Genomic DNA, 26,325 nt, shown 5'->3' on the forward strand with positions numbered 1-26,325 from the left:
CGTGCAGAGCTCACGCTTTCCGCGGAGCAAGCAGCAATCGAGTCAGTTACCGCCGGAGGGAAGGCTGAGCACACGGTTGCGGAGAATGAGGTGAGAGCTGTAAATGGGGATAAAGTAACTGAACCCTTGAGCACAGACCCTTTGCTAGAAGCGCTACAGGAGGTGGAGGCAGGAATATTATTAAATCAAGTGAAAAGCTGGAATAATGTACAAAGGAACTCTGAGACCAGCAACAGAACACAGCAAGGGCAAAAGGATCAGCTTGTCATTGACTATACAGAGGGCGCAGAGAGTGCAGAGGGAGCTGAGGGGGACCAGGAATTTTTTTCAGTCCCTGAAGAGTCAGATTCTACTATAACCAGCAGCGAAGATGAGAGGGAATCAGGAGACTCATGCTCTAGTTCTGGGGACACAGGGGGCTCCAAAGGGAAAAGCACACAAAAAAAACGCAAGCTGACTGGCAGGAAAACGGGCTCCCCTACAAGCTTGCATAAGAGCACTCATAAAAAGTTGATTTGGGACTACTCCGCTACCTCGAATCTCTACAAAGAAGATGGGCAAGACCCCCAAAATGAGGCTGGGAAACTAGACTTAATATTTGCAACTCTAAAACAAATTCAAATGGAAGCTAGAACGGAGAGTAGAAGAGCCAGGCATGACACCAAAAAAATCCAAGCCTCTATCAGGAGAATAAACAAAAAATGTGAGGAAGTGGATGAAAGAGTTACCGAAGTGGAAGAAAGGACTGGCAGGATTGAGGAGGAAGTGACGGACTGGCAGGCAAGCAGAGAAGAGCACTCGAAGTTGATGGAGGATCTACAATGGAAGGTGGAGGATTTGGAGAATCGCCAGAGGCGAAATAATGCACGACTACTTGGAATAGAGGAAGGGGCAGAGGGGCAAGACCCCAGAGGCTTCGTCATTAAGTTGTTAAAAGGTGCCTTTCCGGAGACCCCGTGGCAATGGGAACAAGAGGTGCAAAGAGCACACAGGTTTCCGCTCACGACAAAGGGTAAAAAAAGAGGTGAGGGTACACTTCCAAGAGCGATGCTAGTATATTTTGGAAATTTTCTGGCGAGACAAGAGCTGATGGACAAAGCCAGACCTGACTCCAAAAAGACGGTGGATGGAACAACATTTTTTACAAGACCTGACTTTTGCCACGTCACGGTGGAAAGGAGGTGGAGACTCAGGCAATTGATATCGGCATTTCAGAGTCAAGGCGCTGAGGCATACTTGATGTTCCCGGCAAAACTAAAAGTTATTGTTGGGGGTAGAGTCAGAATGTTCTTTTCAGAGATTAAAGCTGGAGAATAGCTAGAAGAGTTAAAAGAGCTGAAGGAAAAAGGTGGAGCTAGAAGATAGTATCAAGGAGAGGTACTAGAATAGGGTGGGGCAGGGGGGTAAAAAGACAAAGTAGAGTTATATAATATAAAAAAAAAAAGAAGAAGAGATAAACTGTAAAAAAACAGTAATGTACAGTAAAAAGGGGAAAAATGGGAAAATCATATAAAGACCAGGGGAATGGGAGTTCTCAGGAGTAGGGCTTTCCTTTTTCGTTTGTGTAGGGGAGGAGAGGGGGGCGACGCTACAATGCACAGTGGACACGCATAGGTCAGCTCTGACCTATTTGCCTGTCATAGGGGGGGGGGGCAGCAGCTGGGGAGGGGGGTACAGAAGGGGAGGGTGGTGGGGGGGCACGGTTGGTGGTTGGCGTAATAATACAGTACAGATTGGTAAAAGTCACTATGATCACTATAATGGGAGGAAAAGTTGGAAGCAATGGGCATGGGCAAGAGCATTTGAAAAGCTGGAAAAAGGGAAAAAATGATAGATGGAAACTAGGCTAATTACGTTGAATATATGTGGTCTAAATAACAGAGAAAAAAGACAAAAACTGGGGGCACTACTACGATTCTGGAAAATTGATGTAGTTTGTCTACAAGAAACGCACGTAGCCGTTAATGAGAAGTATCTGTTGGAGCAAATGGGTTTTGACGTTCTCGCCTATACAGGCCAGGTAGAAAGATGTAGGGGTGTTGCAGTGTTGGCAAGGAAAGGCTGCACAAAAGTCAAAAAGAAAAAGGAGGATAGTGAGGGGAGATGGGTGATGATTGAGTTGGAAACAAATGCATGTCGATTTACAATTGTCTCAGTGTATGGCTCAAACGATGATGATCCGGATGTTTTTGAATTTGTGGACAGAGAACTAGCATTATGGCCAGAACCGGTGATATGCTGCGGAGATTTTAACATTAACGGTTTAAATGGTCTACTCGAGGAGTATGGGGGGAGATATATGGGAAGGAAGAAAAAGGTATGCAGAGCAGTTCAAAATCTTGCTAGTCATAATGCATTAAGCGATATGTGGGCGGGAAAAAATCCAATGGGTTCAGGCAGTACCTTTTACTCTGCACCACACAAGTCAATAGCAAGACTGGATTATTTTCTCATTTCTAGCTCTCTTGTAGGTATCTCTAGTATAGAGTGATTCCCCAGGATAGTGTCAGATCATAACCCCCTGGTTTTAAGTATTCAAACCGCTCAAGTTAAAGAGAGAATAAGCTCTACCTTGACGTTTGAAAGAGGGCTGCTAAAGGATGAGGATTACATTATAAGTATGAAAGCATGGATAAGGCAATTTTGGGACATTAATAGATACTCTACTTCGGCAGATGTGGTATGGGATTGTTTCAAGGCAGGTATAAGGGGGGAGACACTAAGCTATACAATTGCAAGAAACAGAAGGGAGAAGGAGAAAACGGAAGAAGAGATTAGAATCCTATGGACAATGGAAGAGGCTCTGGTGGAGGCAATAAGCAAGAGGGAACCATTTGAATATATTTTACTCGAGTTGGAAACTCAAAAAGCAGAAACAGGTGTCTCGTTAGCGCAGAAGCTAGCTAGGAATTACTTAGCAAAAAAAGAAAAGTGCTACGAATTCAATGAAAGGGTTGGGCATCTCCTGGCAATTAGAACAAGACAAACGTTGGCAGCAGGGGAGATAAAAGAGGTCAGGGATAGTACTGGGACAATTGTGAATAAGGTCGAGGATGTACAGGAGGTATTCAGGAGGTATTATGAGGTTTTATATGAGAAAGATGTAACTACGAGAGAGATTGAGGAAGAAAGTATGGGTTATTTAACACCAAGACCACAGACAGAATTCAGTGCAGAAGAGAGGGACAAATTAGATGAGGTGTTAACTTTCCAGGAGATAGGGGATGCAGTTTCTGATCTTCCATCGGGTAAAGCAGCAGGACAGGATCAGATACCTGTAGAGTTTTATAAAACTTTCTGGGATGTCATAGGCAAAGATTTGTGGGCGATATGTTGTTTGGCACAGGGAGGTAGGATTGTCCCAAAGTCATGGTCTGGTGCAGACATCATTGTGATCTTAAAAAAGGATAAACCATCAACAGAACCAGGGTCATATAGGCCAATTACTCTACTCAATGCCGATGTGAAGATCTATGCCAAGGCCCTCGCTAATAGGCTGAGCAAGGTCATTGAGAAAATGGTGTCCCCGGAACAACATGGGTTTATACCTGGTAAAGGGACTACCCAACACACCAGGCAAATGATCACTGTCCTAGATGCAGCAGAGGCCTTTGGAGACCCTGTCGCAGCAATCTTTTTAGACGCCGAGAAGGCTTTCGACAGGGTTTCCTGGGCCTACTTATGGAAAGCAATGGAATGGGCAGGAATAGGTAAAGGATTTATGGCTGCAATTCAGGCATTATACAGACAACCTACAGCTAGGATAAGAATCAACAAATCCTATTCAAAAATGGTACAGATCGGGAGGGGGACAAGACAGGGGTGCCCAGCTTCCCCGTTGTTGTTTGCCATCTATTTGGACCCTTATCTGAGAAGGTTAACAGCGAACTGTAAGATTAGGCCTGTTACATTGCATGAGAAAGATTATAAATTATTCGCCTACGCAGATGATGTAGCGATTGTTACTCCAGAGCCAGCGCAAGCACTGACTGAAATTGAACACGAGGCAAGGAAATTTGGTAAGTTTTCAGGATATTCAATAAATAGAGGGAAAACACAGATAGTGCAGAATAATTACTCCACCTTTAGAGATACAAGAGTAGTTCAGGAAGCAACATACTTGGGTGTTAAGGTGACGGCTGACTTAGGGAAACTGGTTGAGATAAACATGGGACAATTATTAGGGAAGGTTAGGAGAAATTTGGAGAGGGTCAATAATCTACACTTGACTTTAATGGGGCGTATTAATTTCATTAAAATGGTCACTTTTCACAAATTCTTATACCTTTTTAGGGCAATCCCTTTACTCTTTGATGTGACATGGTTTAATAAAATAGAAGCAACACTGAATGGGTTAATATGGGCACAAGGGAAGACACGCAGAGCTTACAGATTTCTGACACTACCAAGGGAAAAGGGAGGTTGGGGGGCACCAGACTTCAGATTTTATTACTGGGCAGCAGTACTGCAATACTCCAAAGCGCTATTAGGTGGCAGTTCTTATCAAGAGGAAGGGACAGGTATGGAGAATGTTTATAAAGCGCTACTGGGGGAAAGGGCTGAGAACGCCCTGGTTAACACAGTAGAGTTTACCTACTTCAAACATACTAGATTTAAGACCTTGGAGGCAGTACACAAAATTTGGAGGGTTATTATGAAGAAAGTAGGGTTAGGAAGATATAACAGATACCTGAGGCTATACCTAAATGTCGATTTGCCAACAGAAATTTTTTGGGATACTACAATGAAAGTTTGGAATGATAAAGGAGTCAAGAAATTAGGAGACTTGATGGATGGGGAAGGGGGGTTTCTTTTATTTCAAGATATCCAACAGAGATTTAAAATATCTGGAAACAACTTCTTCAAATATTTGCAAATAAGAAGTTACTTCCACTTAAAACAGGGGGGGCCAGTAGGCATGACAAGTTGTAGGATTATGGAATACTTAGGGAGTGGCTTAAGGGGATCAATCAGACAATTGTATATAGAATTACAGGAGTATAAAATTGACGATAGGGAGAAATTTAGTAATAAATGGGTTGAGCAAGTCGGGGCCCACCCGGAATCTCTGCAAGCCTCATTAGATTTAGCAAGAACCATACTTTGTTCTGCCACATTACAAACACAACATTATAAGACCATCTTCTCACTATATCACACACCAGCTAGAATTGCACAATGGGGGGGTAGCACTGGTATAACCTGTCCACGCTGCGATTCATCAAATGCTAATCTTACGCATATGTTCTCGCAGTGCCCACAGCTTTGCACCTTAAAAGTGGCAATAGAGGGGTTTCTTGAGAAATCTCTAAGACTAAAAGTGAAATTAACAGACGAGCTGTTAATACTAGGCATCAGTATAGGCGAGAATAATAATTATCCTGAATTTTTATTTGTGGCCACAGCAGTTTTCAGACTAATTATTGCGAAAGCCTGGAAAGATAAATCTGCACCAACATTTCAAATATGGATGGCAAGGATGTTACATATTTAGAATATGGAGAAAGCCATCTATGATAAGAAAGGCAGAAGGGCAAGAATATTGGGGGGGAAGATATGGCGCCCTATAGAAGAGTAGAAGAATAGTAAGGCATAAAAATTATTCTTCTTCCAGGTTTACGTTAGGCTATGATTTACTCTGTTTGTTTTTTCTTTTTTTATTGTTTTTGGCTTTAGCTGTATGATAATATATATGACTGTATAATTGCGAGAAAATTCTGTACTGTATTTATTGCAATGTAATTTATGGAAAAAATGAAAGAAATAAAAAATTAAAAAAAAAAAAAAAGAAATTCCATTCCAGCTTGTGCGTTGGCCGGTAAAGGACTGCAGCACAAGCTGCAATAGAAACATTTATTTTTTCAAGCATAGCGGAGGCCCAGGGGGAGATGGGCTAGGGGCACCCAAAGTCCCTTTCCATCTGCCTTTCTATGGCAGTCAGACCGCCATAGAAAAGCAGACTGAAAGGGACATCGTAATCTCTAGGGTGGTGCCCATATGGTTAGGATTACGGTCCCACCGTTGACCCGACGGGCTCCTTGGAACAGCCTCATCGGTCCCTCCCCCAGATGGATCTGACAGCTGAATCGTAATCCGGCGTTCCAACCGCTTCAATGGATGTCGGTTTCCCTCCACTGACGGCCTGTTGGTGATAGGCTCACCGTCATCGTAAGGAGGGCCCTAGTTTTCATAGGAAAAAGCGTTTTTTGACTTGTTTATAACATTGCGCCATTTGACGAACCTTCGCAAAAGTGTGTTTTTCATGCTAATTCCTTTAGGGATTTTTAACATGACTACAACCCGAACAGCTAAATGAAGTTACACCAAATTTGGCATAAAGGGAGGTTTTGCTTCAGAAAGCAACCTTTTTGTTATTTGGAGAAAACAATTTTCTCATGATTTTTCCATAGTGGTTATGGAAGGTGCTCCTGCAGCTAAAATGAGAGTGTATTTTCTAAATCCACACTACCTTTTTAAGCCATATGAAAATGAGGTCTGACATAGCAGTAAAATATGTAGTTCTAACAGGAGCAGCTTGTCAGTTGATTCCCTTGTGCTCTACTGCAGCCTCTCAGAGTGTTCTAAAGAACAGCTCAAGCGCTAACAGTCTTACTTATGACAAAAGTATGGCACTCCTGAAGCCATCTTCATTGAATTAAAATGGTAAAATTTAAAACATTTAATTTTGATAGGAACAAAATAAGGTGGTCCGTTTTGTCCTAGAAATTATGGTTAGTGCTGTAGAAAGAAAAATTAGAACACTTTTTAACTGAGTTCTCAAAAATCTTTCTTTGCTGTTTCATTAAAATATTCTGACATGTAGACTGAAACATACACTTTCAACACCAGCAGCAGACTGACAGTTAATTCCCCGGTGATCCGCAGCTTTTCTACAGTGTTCTAATGAGTAACTAGAGTGTTAACATTCTGAATTCATGCCCAAAGTGTGACACATCTGAATGCCATCTTGATGGAATCAAAGTGGAAAACTGATAGCATTTTCTTAGGTTACTGCAGTAAATGAGGAAATTAGGGGGGAGTCTCATAACAAATAGGTTTCCCAAGATGGCCGTGAATTGATAAAGTATGTCCAGTTATTAACAGTGGGGAAAGACAGGGGAAGAACAGGTCTCTCATAGATTGCCCTCATACACCCAGAAGGGTGTCATGCTTCATCATTGGGCTGTGCTACCCGTCAGGCCGACACTGCAATGCCCGACGAGCTCCCGCGAAGGGGCTCTTTGTCGGAGATCTTTCACAGACATCCGTTTGGTGCATGAGCGTAAGTGATCAAGGTAGTGAGAGTGGTGAGTTAAAATAGGTTTAGTACTGCCCTCAGGGAACAAATTTTATTCATGGGGTGTGCTGACCTTATTAAAATGTGAACGCCCTGTTTGGAATAACAATGATCCCACAGGATCTTGTGTTTAAGTGTGGTCGACATGTTTCTTGCCTACTGCCCCTAACAGTCACGCAGCAATTCTTCAGGACCAATTATCTATGAGAGTCAGTACTCTAGAACCCTTACACTACTACAAGACTAGTGCTTAATATACTGAACGTCACCAGGGTTTTTCGAACGATCCAGGAACGATACGGATTCAGGAACCCCACCGATAATGGAGTCTCTGGAAAACTGAGTTGCCTTATGAGCGCTACGTAGCTCACTATAGTGGGGGGTGCGCAACTAGTGATGCTCCTACCCTAGCTCAGGCTCCCGCCTCAAGATGGTCACCAGACAAAAAAGAAAAGAGCCCAAATGTAGCACACATATTCCCCAAATGTAGCCCAAGTATAGCCCAATGACAGCAGTGTGAAGAACATTTAATTTTGTTTTGCCGTTTTATTTAGCACAGACTTGACCCAAAGGTATTGTAGTGCTTTACATGAGCATCAATACATTACACATGGACACATTTATTTAGATTTTAGGTATGGGGAGATTAAGGGATTTGCCCAAAATCACAGGACGCAATATCATCTCCCCCAAGTGTAACATATAATGAAGTGATCAAATGGGTAAAAAACATAAAGATAGCAAATAATTGAAAAGCGCTTTATCACTATTTGGGAATCTGACCTCATTTTAGTTTTTTAGAGCACTAACCATAATTTCTATGGGAATAAGACCCTCTCATTTTTATAATTTCTAAAGGAAATGCTTTAGGTATTGCAGTTTTGATTACATCAAGATGACGTCGGGCTAGCTACAATTTTGCAATAAATATGGAATGTTAGCAATCTAGTTGTTCATTAGAATACTGTTTGGAGGCAGAGGTCAGGAGCACGGACTTGGATAATTGAGGGCAGTGAGGAGGGGCAGTGGCAGCACAACAGAGTATGGAGGGCAGAAGGGAGTAGCAGCAAAATGGACCATGCAGGGAAGGAATAAGGGCATAGAACGCAGACAGACAGGGTGGAGATGGCAGCAGCAGGTGGCAGGTAGAAGGGGCAGTGGCACCTCAACAGAACACTCAGAGTAGATAAGAGGGGCAGTGGCAGGTCCATGGAACATGGTAAACAAACAGGAGGGAGCATGGGCATGCACACAGACATCGGAGGGCAGGAAGAAGGAGAGTAGGGGCAGCATACTGAGTATAGAGGCTAAGGAGTGCACTGACGGGGTATAGAATTTTGCAACGGAGGACAGGAGAAGTAGGAAGGAACATCAAGCTAAATGGAGGGCAGTGGCAGCACATCAGACCATGCAGGGATAAAGGGAGGGGACTCGAACAACAGAGGGTAGGGAGGAAGTGGTTGGTCAGTCAGCTAACTGTTCAGGAGTGGGCAGGGCATTGGCAGAACAACAGACCCACAGGGCTGTAATGAAGAGCGGGAGCATGGACTTGAACAATGGATGGCATGGAAGAAGGGGGCAGGAGCCCCAACCTTGGGTGGGGGCAATTCAATGCCAGGCCAGGCCCTGCATCCTACCCCCACCTCCACCATGCATTGTGTTGGCCATCTTATTTAGCATTAAAAAAAATGTAGAAATTCACAGAAAAAACAAAAGTTACAGGGATATAATTGTTAGACTCATACAAAAGCAGTAAAATTCAGCAGCTATAGTTACCTAAGCTAACTATAACTTACACCCCTGCAATGCACTGTGTTTGACCTCACATATTACATCACTCATGACCAGCCACGGCCGGCAGTGGAAGTACCTGCAGGGCGGTGGCGTGTGGAGGGGGAGGGGCAGGGTGGGGGGCAGTAATGTATGGATTACGGAGTTTTACAGGTAAGTAAACATTTAAATAAATAAAACAAATTTCGTTGCGCGCACTGCATCCCATTTGGGGATGCAGTGCACTCAACTAAATTTTTTTTATTTCTTTTAATGTCTACTTACCTGGGAAGCTCCGTAATCCATACATTACTACCCCCTACCCTGCCCCTCCCCCTCCCCACGTCACCGCCCTGCAGGAACTCCCACTGCCGGCTGCGGCTGCTCATGACATGGTCAGTGGCATCACTCATGACATCACTCATGACATCTCAAATGACATCACTCATGACATCACTGATGACATCATCCAGTGATTGTGATTTTTCTTTAAATGTTTGTGAGGGTTAAACATATATACTAAGGTACTAAAAAAGTTACATTACTGTACTTTGTGTACTACTTATGAGTGATACTATTTCTAACATATAATATGTGAGTGGCTGTGTGACTGTATGTATCTATGTATGAGTGGATGTCTGAGTGGCTGTATAGGTGTATGAATAGGTGTGTGAGTGTATGTATGGGTGAATGAGTGGGTGTGTAAGTACCTACATGGTTGAATAGGTGGATGTGCTAATACTGTATGGGAGTAGGTGTGGCTGTGTGACTGGCTGTATAGGTGAGTGAGTGGGTGTGTGAGTGGCTATATGAGTGAGTGAAGAGCTGTGTGAGTGACTGTATGGATTTGTGAGTGGGTGTGTGAGTGGCACTACTAATGAATGAGTGGGTTTGTTAATATCTATATTGATGAGTGAATGGGTGAATGAGTGGCTGTATAAGTGAGTGAGTGGCTCTGTGAGTGGCTGTATGGGTCTAGGAGTGGATATGTGAGTGATTGTATTGGTGACTAAGTGGCTGTGCGAGTAGTTGTAAGGGTGTGGCTATGTGTGTAAGAGGCTGTATGCTAGACTAAATCCCTGTTTGAGTGGGTATTTGGGTAACTGATTGGTTGTGTGAGTGGCTGTATTGGATAGTATCTATGTGAATGGCTGTATGGGTGAGTGAGTACACATGTGAGTGCTTGCATGGGTGTGTGAGTGGGTGTATGAGTGGTTGTATGTGTGAGTGAGTGGCTCGGTTGAGAGACTGTATGGGTGAGTAACTAGGTGAGTGGTTGTATGGGTCAATAAGTGGGTGTGTGAGAAGCTGTATTGGTCAGTGAGTGGCTGTTTGAATGACTGTATCAGTGAGTGCGTGGCTGTGGTAGTAGGTGTACAGAAAGTGATTGGCAGTGTGAACGGCAGAACGGGTGAGTAAGTTGGGAGTATGAGTGGCTCAATGGAACAGTGAGTGGGTGTTTGGGTGTGTGAGTGGGTGTATGAGTGATTGTGTGGGTGTGTGAGTAGATGTGTGAGTGGTTCTGTTGATGATGTCATCAGTGATGTAATTTGAGGTCGCTACTGGGTAGCTATATAGTTAGGTTTGTGTTTCCATAGGAAATGCATTTTTTGTGTTGCTAATAACTTTGACACCATTTGACGAAACTCCAACAAAATTTCCAAAATAGTCCTACTTTTTGACTAGTTTGGACATGGAAAGTTTAGGGGTGATCCATCAAGCGGGGTGAAAGAAAAAAGGGGACCACAACACATTTTACTCTTTCATTTTACCATAGGAATTTCAGACACAGCCACAGCCTAAACCGCTGATCGGTTTTCAGCAACTTTAGCAGAAAGCTAGATCTTGCTCCAGAAGGAGAGTTTTCTGCGTTTTGGTGTAAATCCACTTAGTAGTTTTGGAGAAATCAATGCAAAAAGCTTTTTTATATAACACAGATCTCAAACTAAGATTTGATTGTCTGACACCACCTCACCTAGGAAGTGGCCACAGCCCTTTTAGGACTTGGTACTCAGTCCAGAGTCCTAAAACAAGTTTTTAAAATAGACATAAAGAGGCAGGGTAGGGTAACCCCTAGGCGTGTTAGTGGGGTCCCAGTGGAAACCGCCAGGACCCAATTCTTTTATTTTTAATTTGCCACAAATTTGCAGATGATCTGCAAATCCACTGCAAATTTATTATTTTAAAGCCCAAGCACCACCTCCCGCACTTGTTTTGTACAAACCCCACAGGGTAAGCCACGGCCTGGGGGGGGTGGGGGGGGGTTGGTTTATTTTTTTAGGGAGGGAGTCAAGATTAGCCCCCCTCCCTAGGCTGATTTTGGCCGCGGGGACCCCATTCTCCATGGTTCAACATCATATTTAGGGGTGGGGACATGCCGCCCGCTTCCCTGGGTTGATTTCAGCCTCAGGGTCTCCATCCCCCAACCAGGGCTCAACTTCTTTTTTAGGAGGAGAGGGCATGCAGCCTCACTCCCCAGGCTGCTTTTGGCTCTGGGGACTCCATCCCCCTGGGCTGTGAAACTAAGTAAAAGGGAAGGGGTGCACATTGCTCCCCTCCTTGAGCCATTAATGGCAATGGGGATCCCAACACCCCAGGTCTGACTCACTAGCTATGTTCCAGGGTGCCCACTAATGGGACATAGCGGACCTCTATTAGCTCCCGCTTGGCGGGAGTATTTTCAAGACTCTAGCCACGTGGGAGCAAAAAGAATTCTGCTCCCAACCGGCACAAGTTTTTAGAAAAGCTCCTGGCGGCGGGGAACAGACTTTTGATCTGTTTTCCCGCCTGCACTGTTTTTGTGTGATCACATTATTCGTCCAGCGAATATAGTGTACAGCATGGGAAAATGAGTCAGTTTACTTCTGCCATGGTCCTCACACAAAGTAGTTTTATTAAATGCATAGACCACTATGGCAATGTGTGCTTTAAGAGACACAAAAACTATTTTGCATTTAGCCAAAGTTTCTATTTTATGTTGGCGATGGCTCAGCAGCTCCCTGAACAATACAATTTTTTTTAAAAATGACAAAACAAAACAAGCATTGAGAAAGCCTAAAGACGGAGTGTTTGAGTCAAGATAACCGATTTAAAGGATACTAACCTAGAACAAAAATGATTTATTGTGTATGTTTTTGTTATTTCAAAGAAATAAGCATCAAATAAATAATTATTTTTCACACAAAAAAATCAATGTTTGTGTTGATGTTCACATAGACTGTTATCTTAAAAGGTAACAGAAATTAACATATCTCCCTCCTACTGACACAAGCCGACTTAGTTTCATGCTGCTTCCTAGTCTGCTTCCTTGCCCTTGTAAAAGGTCAGGGCATTTAACCCTTACCAGCCCCGTTGTATTGCAAATCGTTTTTCATATTAATTCGGTTTTAGAATTCATGGTATCCTGCTCAGTTAACCTAGCCAGTGCATATCTGTTCGCCCCGCTGAGCATGCCCCAGGCCCCCAGAAGAATCCATTGATCTCTGGCCACTGCTGAACAGGAAGATGTGCCTGTGACATTTTAATACAGTGACAGAAGTAATTAATTTCCATACCTGCAGCGAAAAGCATGACTGCCACCGGTCTGTAGAACCGCCTCCGAGATCCAAGGCAGATGGAAATCAATCCCACCAGGAAAGAAATGAGGATGATAGCAGCACCCCCCAAAAGTAGCGCAAGCGTTGCAATCTGCCAGTCTGTGAAGGGGAGATAAAAATAACACTGATTATCTGGAAGAAATAGGAAGCGGACTGCTGAATTTATACAATAAAAAGCGAAGCCCTTACATTAAGACAGATAACATCACAATTGATGTAACATGTGTAAGAGATGCAAAAATAACTACAGTCTGCACATGGCACAAGAAAAGCAAGCATGGATTGCATACATGGTTACAATCAGAATTTCAAACAAGAGCAGCACAAGCCGAAATTGCGCCATGTCATTAGCAGCACCAACACAAAAAGTACACTGTAATGCATGAGCAGAAAAAAAGAGACCGGAAAACACTAAAAAAGGCCCAGCAAGCGTAACCAAAGAGCGTGCTTCCACACATTACCTTAATAGTAATATATTTTTATACATATACGGTGTTGAGTATGCAGTCTTGCTATTTTATATGTAGAGATCCTCCGAAATGTTGACCCAAAATATTATCATACAATAATACCGAAAATATTTTCACTATTGAAACACTATGAATAAAAATGTTGTTGGTAAGTATATCATTTTAAGTTTGTTACAATACTGAAGTTTAGAATATTGTTTGTTATAATATTGTTTTTTTATTGGGTTTTTCATTGTATGGTGCTATATTTTTATGCTTTATTGTGAAATTACTTCTAAATTCATTTTGAATAATATTATAGTAATGTATCATTTTTGGGGTTGTTGAGTCTACTGGAGGATTGGGTGGATAGTCTATTTAAACAATACAATTAATCATGTTAATTGGTTTGCATGTTAATTACTCAATTTTTAATTGTTATTTCATTTTATTGTATTTTTAAATATGTTCTTAAGTTTGTATTTGAGTTGTGAGATTCATAAGGGGATTAGGTGAGTAGTGTTTTAAGTTAAATACATAATCACTAATATTTAATGTATTAATTATGTTAATGTGTAAATTGGATATTGATTCTTTATACCTTCATGTATTTTTCAATAACATAATTATTGGTTTACATGATTGATGTGTTTTAATCACTTTATTAATTCTTTTACGTTGTGGGGTGTATTGAGGATTCAGTGGGTAGTGTTTATTTTAAAGTATATATTATTCATTGTAAGTTGTTTAATATGTTAATTTTGTAATTTAACTCTCTACATCTCACCCCGAGACATACTCTGGCTGCTCTAAAAATTCAGGCTCATCAGAACCAAATGTTCACAAACAATATAGGGGCATATTCACAAGGTGTTAACTCCGATTTATCTCCACATTGACGCAGCAAAAGTGGAGATAGATTTAACACCTCATTCACAAGCTGGTGCAAACTGCAGGCAACACCAGTATTCCGGCGATAACTGCCCCCAAATTTATCTCCACTGTGGACACCACCAACTAACACTAATGAAATACAGAGTAGGCGTTCCCGTGCAAAAACACATGAGAAAACCACAACACCAGATTCACAATGAACTACCAGATCTGCGAAGCGAAGCAAAAACAGGGGGATAACCCGTGGTAGCACCAGGGATTTTACTCCTGCCTTTTGCTGGTGCTAAGCAGGACGACTACCCAAAGCATAAAAGGGAGCCCAGCCAAGAGCCACACCTGCAGACCTACAGATGCCCTGGAGGCAATGATCATGCAGATCCGATACCCATGAGGGTCACAACACCCACCGCCACCACCCCCAGCCCCGCCATATTTTTTTAATAACCTGCCAACCCCTCAACATTTACCCGTGAATGCATTTCCATGTATCACTTGTAAATGCTGGCTGGCAGGGTCTTTCAATAGAGCGGGGGTACAGAGGTCGGGCAAAGGGCCTCTGTTGACACAGCAGTCTTTCAGGCTGCATGCCAAATGTTAGATGAACCAGACAATGTCTCCTGCATTTGTTATTCACTTGACATCCTAACCCTCACATCCTAATATTTGTAGGGCCATGTTCGCAATGCGATATTGTCTTGGTTGAGAAAGGTGAGTTATCTGGCGCTGATGTGCCGATCCACAGCTATCGCCTGCTGACGTAGGAATTACTATCTCCCTTGCGATGTTGTTGTCGCCTGTTTTCTCCACCGTTTGCTGTAATTATTGCCATGTGGCCCGGGCTTGTGAATACCCCGCTATCACGTCGATAATAATCGGGGTTAGGCAGAGCTAACTTTTCTGCCAATAAATTACTATGGAGATAGTTATCACACGTTCTTCTGAATATGCCCCATATTGTATAGCCAAGGGGCCATGTTATAGCCTTGCTTTTTGTGTACACCTTTTCCAACTGTGTCCAGTATCCCCACTAGAGATTGACATTCTTCTACTCGGATCAATGGTTCATGTAATATTGTATTGTGGATAATATGTTGTACCTTTTATTGATTTGAGTCAGTTTGTAATGTAAATATTATAAATGTGTTTCTATGAAAACGTTTGAGTAACACAGCCCTTGACCGAACATGTATACTTTATTGCAACTGTTATACTTGAGCTGCTCACCTACATATACACAAATTGGCTAAGGCACGTAAATGCACATCGCACACACTTTCTTTTGTGAAATGAGTATTTTGATTGAGATTGCTTATAAAAATGGTCTGACCATTTAGAAAACCTTGTATTCCATGTGAATACCCATTCTCGGAAACTCAATCCAATGCTCACAGTATGTTATGCGAAAAAGATAGGTATGAGAAAATTATCTCAATATCTTGTTATAAATCTTGAGCTTGTAGGTAATTGCCTTTTCCATCTAACCAAACATATCAGCTGTGTAGACTCCTGTATTAATTACAAGCTTGCCTGATGGGTTTGAGCAGTTTTCTAAAATGCCTCTTCAATGGGAGTAGATGAGTTCGATACAATTCAACGCAACCATTAAGCATTTGGTTTTAGATGGGCTTACTTCAGCCAGTAATAGCTCTTAAACTTTACATTTTGGTTGTCATCCTCTAAGGATTTCATTTGTTAGACGTGTGTGTTCTCAGCATAGTTTAAAAAGACAACACTAAAAAAGATAATACATTTGACCATCTGTATCAAATAATCGTTAGACGTTAGAAAGGGCAATGCTAAGCACTGTAGGACTGGGCAGGGCAGGTTGGGGTTGAAAATCATGTCAGAACTTGTATACAAGCCCCAATCCTATTTTATCATGATAGGGAAGAACTCCCGCTCACCAGCACCCCAGGCTAGAGAAAAGAAAATGAGAAAAGAAGACAGGATGTTGTGCCTTCTCTTGGTATGCTCCTAGGCTCAAGAAATAGCCTCCCAGTCATATCCATCACACTCCTGCACTCCTGCTCTTTAGTAAGGAAGACATAGCCTTCAACATACAATTTCCAATTCTTTCATAACATTGTAGATGGAGGACCTCTGCTGGTAATCCTCCTTTTGTCTGCATCCTCTCTGTTATCATGTATTCCCTTTGTACGTCTTCCCTCTACCTTTCTATTGTACAGTTTAAGGTTCATTTATAGCTAGATTTGCATTATATGATGCAGTAAGCATACATACATATACATACATATATAGATACATGCAAACGTATGGTCAGATAAGTTGTAGTCTTTGCTTGATTGACTTAAAAGATTTATCCCTTTAAGGCAATATCTGGATCACATACACAGGATTCTGTATAAGTCTAATAATTACTTTGCAAGGTACAGCAGAGGTGGGTATGGTGCTGGGCAAGGGGGAACTGGGGTAACTTCAAATTCTAAGAATGGCGTTGTGGCACAATGATCTTCAGGTAACTGGATTTTGGCAGGGACAGGAGGTTCCCCGAAAGCAGGCGATAGTCTGATGGGTAAGATCTGTGGCAAGGATGTGCCGGAGATGGGGTCTCCAAAGAGGGACAGCTACTAAGAAACAGCAGTCCATGTGTCTCTTTCAGCAGAGCATACAGTTTCCCGCTGCTCCAGAGGCCACCAAAAATGCACTTTGAAAAAAACTTTACAAGCTTCACAGTTTGCAACGTTTACATTGTTTTAACAAATTCTAAAGTTGTGAATACTCCAACTTTGCAACTAGCATTTTTTGCTAATGTTTTAAATCGAATGGTGGGAAATAAAGTAATTTTGTGTAAAATTGTTCCATCCAGTAAATGAAAGTACACCATGAACTTGCTCTATCTATATAATCATAGGGAGGTAAGACAGTCAGAGACAGAATTAATAACCAGTTGTGACAGATGAGATGCAATTTATAGCATTAACCATTTGTATGATTTTTGCCCGAGATATGGTCCGAGCTCTCACCAGAAAGCATCTGTGATAGTCAAGGTAATTTTAGTCTCCTTAAAGTGGATGTATGTCATTACAATGTATACTTTTACAACGCATACCTTCACAACACATTTTTTACTCCGCAGCATCCATTACAACGCATTCCATTACAACGCATGCCATTACAACAAAATCTTTAAAACTACCTTTACAACGCATTCCACTACAACGCATACTACATTTACAATGTATACCATTACAACGCATACCATTACATTGCATGTATGGTAAGTATTGGATAGTGTAGGGGTAAAAATTACTATTCTAAATCCAGGGGGTGCAGGAGTAGGGTAAGTATTGGATAGTGTAGGGGTACACATTACTATTCTAACTCTAGGGGGTGCAACAGTAGGGTAAGTGTTGGATAGTGTAGGTATACGTTGTAATGATATGTGTTGTAATGACTGCATTGAAAAGGTATGAGTTGTAGTGGTATGCATTGAAGTGACATGCGTTGTAATGGTTGCGTTGTAATGGCATGCGTTGTAATGGATGTTGCGGTGTAAAAGTTTTGTTGTAAAGGTAGTGCGTTGTAAAAGTTGCGTTGTAAGTGTTGCTTCCCCCTTAAAGTACATGTGAGGACCTACATTAGTTGTTTCTGTAGAGATAAAGAATAAAAAAAAATCGCCTTGGTGTAATATTGCTTTTATGAAAAACATTTATTACATTTTATAGTACCTCAAGAGAGAGTAAAAGTGTTTGCCATTTCCTGCTTAGTTTGTGTTTTATTTTTACTGACAACACCTGGGAATGTAAACCATTCACACATCCAATAACTATTTACATAGCAATCAGGATGTGTAAGTTTTTAGAACTGGAGTTTGTTAAACTGTCCAGTAGCTATCTAATAGAAAAGGAGTTAGGGTGCAAACAGGTTCAGGTTCTTACGTTTTTAAGGTAAATTCTTAAAAGACATCTGCTTCCTTTACCTAGGAACTTTGAAAGTGAATTGTTATTCTTTCGAAGCTTTTTCGCAGGTAAGAGAATGCCTTTGGTTACAAAGAATATAATGATAGTGTCAGTGGCGTAGCTAGACCATTAGCCGCCTGTGGCGGTCCCTGCGTTTGCCACCCGCAGCGGCCACATTTTAGAGCGAGGGGGGTAGTGGTGATTCCTGCCTTTGTTGCCAAGCAATGGCCACAGGTAAGAGAGCAAGGGGGAGGCCGCCACTCCCTGAAACTCATGCTGCCCAGGGTGGATTGCCACCCCTTGCTAGGCTACTGGATACTGTGTCAACATTAGTAATCAGGGCATTTTAGAATTTGTTCCAGATTTATTGTATGAACACTATCCATGAAATATCAGGTAAGAAACAAGAAGGTTCGCCTAATCCATCTTTACATTAAAGTTGCCTGGCAAATTATGGATGTGTCAAGCTAGGTTGCACATTTGGATCTGCCCATGTGTCAACTTAGGGGCCGATTACGATCTCATTAAGAAACTCTTCCGACCTAATCAGTTTTGGAATCGTTTCTGAACTAATCGGGTTCTGCGAGTTCGACCGACCAATTAGGATGCTTCTGTACATCGTTCGGTCGGATTCCCATTGACTTCAATGGGACCCTGTATTCCGAACGAGAACACGGGCTCCCATTGATAAAAGGGGTTGTTGGGGAAAACCAGCACCCTGTGATGGGCAGCCCATTATGCCTTCCACACAGTGCATCGTTTAACAAGGAAGGATCCCATGGTTACCCCCACGGGCCCCAACCGGAGACCTCAGGGCGAAGAGGGGCCTTCTACGACAACTGTTTCATGTCGGGCAGACTGAATCGGAACAGCTGTCCAAATCGGTCATCGTAATCGCTCATTCGGAAACCCTGTCCATAGAGCTGTACGAATCTGCTCCAAACGACTCCGTCTGTCCGAATGCCATTCGAAACTGAGTCAGATAGCCCAAATGGTTTCCTTACATCATAATTGGTCCTCCGGAAAGGTGTCCGATTCGGTCGGAAACATAGGTTCCGAATCAGATTAGCTGAATCCGAAACCTGTTTGGAGCCTTTCCTGACTCCATCGCAGTAGAACAATGCTAGCATGGTAATATATCAAAGGGAAGAGAAAGCAGTGTTAAGTGATTGAAGAACAGTAAAGCTTCATTTTTTATGACTTTTGATACTTTCAGTGTATGCTTAGTGGCAGTCATAGTTTAATAATACACTACAGCTTTCAGTTATGCGTAAATATAACAGTACAATGTCTCACTTTCAAGGGTCAGAATTGGTGTTGTGTTCTTCGATTTCATTGGCGGAGGATGTGAGAGAAATGTGATTTTACTTCTTGTACCCCTAGGATTTGATAATGCGAAACCAATACTTTATGCAGTTTTTAAAGGAATAGCTGGTTAAATTGCTTAAATTATAACTAGAAATCAAGTCTACATTTTGCTAACTGTAACATGGTAAACTTTTTTAAAGAATAGTAATAACCAATTTCTTGTACAACTTTCGACAGTACGTCATTATCCTGTGAACAAATGAGAATGGGATTAAGACAGATGGAGACTAGGGTTAGGGTAAATTGATCATAACGGTAGGCTATATGATTCTAATTGAATATTAATATAATTTATGAACTACCCATTGTACAAAAGAAATACATAGTATTGCAAATATTTTCACATGCATAAACAGACTACCAAAAATGCCAGTACCATTTGTGTCCCTGAATTTGACTATGCAATATTAGTCTGGGTCGAGTGAATAGGACACATTGCTTGAACTAATTCATGAGGTTGAAGACTTTCTTTGTGGGTTACATTTATTTGTAATGCCAGTAAAGATAGAATAATTATGAAAGGCACCCAATCACCCTCGGTCCTTCTCTGCATAATTTCTACAAGCTGAAATGAAATATCCATCATGTTGTAAAAACTGTTTTAGCACAAAAATGTACACAAAAAAAGATGCTCCTAAAAGTTGCGTAATGGTTATTTTTTAGTTTTTCTATTATAAAATACCAGACTTGACATGCATGTCCGAGGATTTAAAGAGAACCCACACCATTACACTTATTGCACAACCAGGACACATCTATTTAAAAGTGAAGGATGGTGGGAGGGCATTTTTAATAAAGGACCTGATTAGACTGTGCAAGGTGGGAACATGTGGGTGAGCCGTGGTCCAGAGTGTGGATTCCGTTTCTGTCAGTAGATTATTTATTTTGGTCAAGTAATCAGAAATGCTTGGAAGCAAATCACACATGTTGATTGGTGTGGCAACATATTCAGCAACCATACTTTATTTTCTTATAATGTACCTAAAAAGAAAGTAAGAACAGCAAACCAAAGCTACATTTGTCCTACTGTAATACATTTTTAAAAAGACTTTACATGATATGGGGAAGAAGGAAAATTTGCAACATGAAATGTTTAATAAATGCTTTTTTGTGAGGCATAGCAATCCAAGTAATAGGAATAATAATAATATTTTAGTAGTATGTAGTTCATACAGATCGGTGAGAAGCATGGCTCACACCCGGACACAGACGAGTAAGCTCTCGCCGCCACACTTGTGTCTGATCAATACCCATCTGGGCAGAGTGGCACACCATGAGTAGGGGTATACCCTTGGTAGTTCTCCCCCAATACTTTGCAGGGCTCCCTGACTGCTTACCAAGACGAGAGTGCCCTGTGAGGAAGCAGGGGCGGCTCTAGGCTCATGGTGGCCCTGGGCAGGAAGCGTAGGTAGGGAGCACCGGAAGAGGGGGTCCGGGCGGGGCAGAGCGCGGAAGCCAATGAAGGGGGGGGGATCAGGGTGTTTGGAAGTGAAACAGAGCCGGAGGCCGCCAAATCCCTGCCAGGGGCCACCATGCAAATATGTATCCATCCTCAGAGGATTATTACATTAAGGATATATATTGGCGTGGTGGCCCCTGGGGTTTGGTGGCCCTGTGCAGGTGCATAGCTTGCACATGCCTAAGGCCGCCCCTGGAGGAAGAGGAGAGAGTTAGAGGGCGCTAGGTCCAGTGGAGAACCCTGCCGAGAGGGTTCTAGGACCAGTGGGGAACCCTGCCGAGAGGACTCGATGCGAGGTGTGAGGAGACAACTGTGCACCAATAGGGTCATTACCTGTGTGCAGGAGTGAAGTGTGACCACTGCATGCCAGTAGAGGGCTGCCCAGAGCTACGTGTATGCAGGAAACCACCAAACTATGCAACTGCCTTTTACACTTCAACACACTGCTACAGGTTTCATCTCATAACACAATAAATGCACTCTGGTGGTCATCACACAGAATATGGAAAGACTTTCCTGCCAACCACACACCCAACATGGTTTAGCAAACTATTAATGTAGGCAAGCGTTTCGGAGACCAACATAGGTTTAGTAAGCACTATGTAAATGCTGCAATACAATACAACACAGTACATTAAATTATATTTGACAATACACTGATGGACATTTATGAGTCACAAGAAGCCCTCTGGCTGAAAATAGACACAGTAGAGCTAGATTTGAAAGATTAAAGAGTAGACCATAATAATACTGCAGAGAAGGTGACACAAATAGATGCCACCATAGCTGCAATACAGCATAACCTCAAAGAAATCTATAAACTAATAAATGACTCGTCGTGCAGGAAGTGTCCAAATGGAGAACCACAAATGAACCATTGGAAGCAAATGGTTTCAGCCATGAATCTGACAGCAGTGGCTCAGGGAGTGCAGATGAGACAGGCGAAGGAGACCCTGCATCCACAGTTACTCCGATATTGTCAGAGGAAATTGTACACTGAACAGAACTGGCTGTTAATGGTGCACCTATTCTAAAAAAGGAACAACTGGGTGGTCACAAGGATACGTTTGGATGAGTGAAAGTGGCAGCAGCCCTGCCTAAGTTGGCTATCTCTTTTATGCCTTAAGCTTGGGTGAATGACCTTTTTGATACTAGCATGCTCCACTGCAGCTATTTTCACACTAGTTGGACCCATATATATCTTTTATAACCACAGTGTTGTTAAGGTTGTTCATATGGGTTAAGATAATAGGGAACTAGGCCATGGGTTAGGGACGTAATTGTGGGTCGTTTTTTGGGCAGTCACACTAGCAATTATGCAAGATGAAGCAGGAGCCAAAACCAAAATTAGGTTAGTAAGGATGGCAGTAGGGTTGGACATAGCAACACGCAGCATCAAAGTTTTAATGCTCTGGGCACCACTTGAATTGTTCCTCACCCAAAAAATCCCATAGCAAACATGAGTTGCAGTATGTTTAATGTTGTAAAGTGGTCTGGGAGAAGGTTGGACAGCCTATGAAAATGGCTCAGAACATGTGCCAGTATTAAACAGGGATCTTCGAGAGAGGCACCTGACAAGGGAGGAGCTGATAAGGCTGACAAGGGAATAGAGGGGGAAGTATATTACACAAGTTATTCCTGGTATTTTCAAAGTACATTGATTTGGGTTTCTTTCAACACACAACTCAAATAGTAGAAAACTGAATTAACGCCCTTTTTCCACGTTTACACATTGCACACCCAAATAGATCTCATACACAATAATTCTGCTGTTCATAATTCCATAATTAGCTCTGAACATTTGTGCAAGCATCTATCTGCTCACAACACTCTATTCAATTGGAAATGTTTATTTCCGCCATCCCAAGATGGTGACTCCAATCAGAGGCATTGTAAGATGCCCACTAAAGAAAAGCACTCAGATTTGTGATAGATCAGTATTATTCCATAGAAGAGCAGTCAATGGGTAAACCCACTTGTAGTTTGAAAAGTTTTCAAAGTCACTCTGAGGGGGCTGTGTATGGGATTGACACATGGTTTAGAATTACTTTAGAGAAGGAGATGACCAACCTTGAAGACAAGGATAAAAGAATGTAGCTGGCAACCATCTTCCCTGTAGACAGATGCACACAGCTGACACAATCTAGGAGGGAGCATAAGAGTCCTGGCTTGTTTGGAGTACACAACAGTGACAAGTGAAAAATATTGTGCATATAATAGGAAAATTCTAAAAACAAATTATTAGGACACAAAATTGAAAATGACAGCTTCCACACCCATTGTGCTGAACTGAAGTCAGATGAATGCTGCAATAACTGTAACAGTAGCAAAAGCAGTATTATCCTACATAAAGACAACGGGCCCGATTTGGATGTCAGACGGAGAGCCTCCAACGAGCACTCGGAGGATGTCCACCCAACATCCTGAGGTTTCCCTCCGGTCTTGATTACAGTGGTCAGTGGGAAAACCGTGGGGCCCTTCGGAACGGGAGCAAAGTAGTAATCCCTTCAATGACGGTGAAGCCAGGCTCGGATCTGCCGTCAGGATTACGATGTCGGTTTCTGATAGCCAATTCATGTCGGCCTTTCTGACATGGATTGACTGTTGGAAACTGACTTTGGGGGCCCCTAGCAGGACCACCTTCCTCCTTGGCCCTCTGCTATGGGGCCTGGGGGTTACAATCCCTGCACCGTGTGGCAGGCACCGCATGGTGTCTGCACATGGTGCAGGGATGTTTTTAATCCTCCATTTCTCAAGGGAAGCTTGTGCGATGGGCCTTTTCTATCTGCAGCACAAGCTTCCATTGTGAAATGGAGGTTTGCAACCACCCTATGGGTGGTCGCCTTGTAATAGAGCAGTCGGAACTGCCGACCTCTGGTCGGGCGGTTCCTTTTCCGCAAAAGTGTTGTCTGCTCGACATCGTAATAAGGCCCAATGTAGAATGGAAATAACATGCTGCTTAGATATTAAAATAGTTCACAGCTTTTTTCCAGGTGAAGTCTTAGGCCCCCATTAGGATGGCGGGCGGACCTCAGTCCGCCTGGCACCCTAGCTGTGCTGGGAATGGCCACCAGTGATGCAGCAGTCCAGCACTGCCAATTAGGATGCGACCACCACCCTGGCAGTCGCATCCCGCATTTTCAACTTTGTGGCGGGCGGTGCTGTAAGCAGCACCCGCCACAATGTTGAAAATGCATGTTGTGCATTGGCATGTACAACATGACAGGCACCACGTGGCACCTGCCACCTTGTAAATGCCAATTTAGGGGGTACCCCAACAGGCCCCCAAAGTAAACAACGCATGCCTTTCCATGGAGAAGTATCTGCCATGGAAAGGCATTTCTCCGCATTCATCATAATATAGATGGCACCACCACCATCTTATGGGCCTTTTCTGCCCGGCAGGCAATCGTGACAATTGCCTACCGGCGAAAAAGCAGCAGACGGTCTTTCCATCTGGCACGTTACCCCCCCCCCCCGCCATGCTAATGTGGCGGGGTAAATGGCCGTCCAGCAGGGTGTTTTGGCAGGTGGACCACCACCGCCGGTCGGGCGGTGGCGATCTCCCCGTCATGCTAATTGGCCCCCATGTATCACTTCCTGATCGCAATGGACACAGCAGCTACAACCAACACATGTTTCAACTACATTTTTTCTTTAAGGCTATCAAAGAGTTGAAGCTGTAGTACAAGAATAATGATCAAAAAATTGCAGAGAAAGAACCTTTTTCATGTGTGATTATGCTTAAATATTCAAACAAGTTGCTTGGAATTTAGCTTGGTACTTAACAAAATTACTTATAGAAAATACTGTGACTACATTTAATGGAACCATATTGAGCTGTGCATATTCTTTCCACAAGATGGAAAATGCACCATAACAGTGCATACTGCTCAGAATAGATAGGTAAAGTGTCTTATACAACAAATGCCTTATATAACAAATAACTAGCAGGAACACACTTCCTCTATTACTTTCTGAAAAACATGCTTAGAGGTCCGCAAATGTACACATAATACCACAAACAAGACTCAACAATGCCAAATAAACTTAATTTGCTTTCTGAACTGCAGATTAAAATTACCCAAGGCATCCTGTAGGTGAGAAAGCTTCTGTTTTTGCACAGCTGCTTCTTCATGTAGCAGGACAGTTTGCTGTCACCAACATCCCAGTAGCTAATAGTATGAATAATATTTTCTAATCAAGCGTCTCAATTATTTCCAGGTAGAGCAGGAATATGGCCAGATCAGCCAGTAAAAAAAAACATTCTTACCCTTTTTTGGTATCTCAAGGCAAAGAACAAAACAGAGTGACATTGACTTGCAATAACTGGGCATTGAACACCTGACTATATATATATATATATCTCACATCCTAAGTACATAATCTTCATTCAGCACATCGTTGCCATATTTCTGAAGAACAGACTAGTAGTAACATATTTTAAATGACTGTCATTAATCTTTTATCTGCTGCAATCAAATTATAGTCAGGTTCAAACATTTCTCATATCCTTGACGTGTAGCTACACTGGACTGATAGAAAGAGGGGTTTAAGAAAATGGAAATTAGGTTAATTAGACAGACAGGAAACTTAGAAAAACAATGAAAAGCTGATGGAAAGGGTAAATTAAAGAAAAAGGTATAATGATGGATTTAGGAGAAAGAAATAATGTTGGAATATGTGGCAATAGAAATTAAAGAGGGAAGGAAGGAATGAAAGCAGATGTGTTTATAAGCACTAGCAAAACACAATCCCAGTGATTATGTATGCAGCAAAAAGAATAAACTGTGATAAGCATTGATTTTTGAGGTTCTTTGAAATATTGTAAACCACTGTAAAACCCAACCAGAATTCACAACTATTCGAAACTGAAAATAGGATAGCCTATCAATAACCAGTTCCTGAATAGGCCTCAGAGAGCTTTAATCTTAGATATAGCTAAAGCCTTTGATACTCTAGCATAGAATTATTAGATCCTTGTACTAGAGGGAATTGCTTTGGTGGTGAAATACTGTCACAGAGACGGCTGCTTCACAGTATACTTTACAGGTATTCAGGCAAAATACTAAAAATTGAATATCGCCATACATAAAAATAGAGAGTTTGAAATATAATTATACAGAAATGTAGTGTGTTAGAATATCATTATTGATTTTTAAGATAAGCAATATCGATTTTAACAATATTGAAATTAATAATGTAGTTTACAAAAATATTGTTGTAATATTATAGTTTTTAATTATTTTTCTTGTATTTTAGTATGTATATTAATTGTATATGTTATAAATTGAAAAATAAATATGATTAAATAATAATTAATGTGTAATTAATATTAATCATGTAATTATTATTTTGTATCTTAATTGTATAATATCTTTTTTGCAAAGTTAAGTTGCAGGTGTGGGCTGTGGGTTTTGTAGAGGTACAGAATGGTAAATAATGTAATTATAATTAATTAATTAATAATTATTAATTAATAATAATGATGTAATTGATCATCATTATTACTATTTGTATAATTATTTATTTTTTAAATTAAGTTTCAGGGTTGGGTTATATGTTTGATAGA

At 41.8% G+C, this 26,325-nt stretch overlaps 1 protein-coding gene across 1 annotated transcript in view; it reads right to left on the reverse strand.

Annotated features, from left to right (window-relative positions):
• Positions 1-26,325, reverse strand: part of TMEM47 (transmembrane protein 47) — a 360,190-nt gene that overhangs the window by 158,145 nt on the left and 175,720 nt on the right. Inside the window, exon 2 of the mRNA XM_086934610.1 lies at positions 12,622-12,762. Coding sequence (XP_086790736.1) covers positions 12,622-12,762 — 141 coding nt within the window. The remainder of the gene's footprint in view (positions 1-12,621; positions 12,763-26,325) is intronic.

This window comes from Lissotriton vulgaris, chromosome 8 (genome assembly GCF_964263255.1).
Source record: "Lissotriton vulgaris chromosome 8, aLisVul1.2, whole genome shotgun sequence".
NCBI classification, from domain to species: domain Eukaryota; kingdom Metazoa; phylum Chordata; class Amphibia; order Caudata; family Salamandridae; genus Lissotriton; species Lissotriton vulgaris.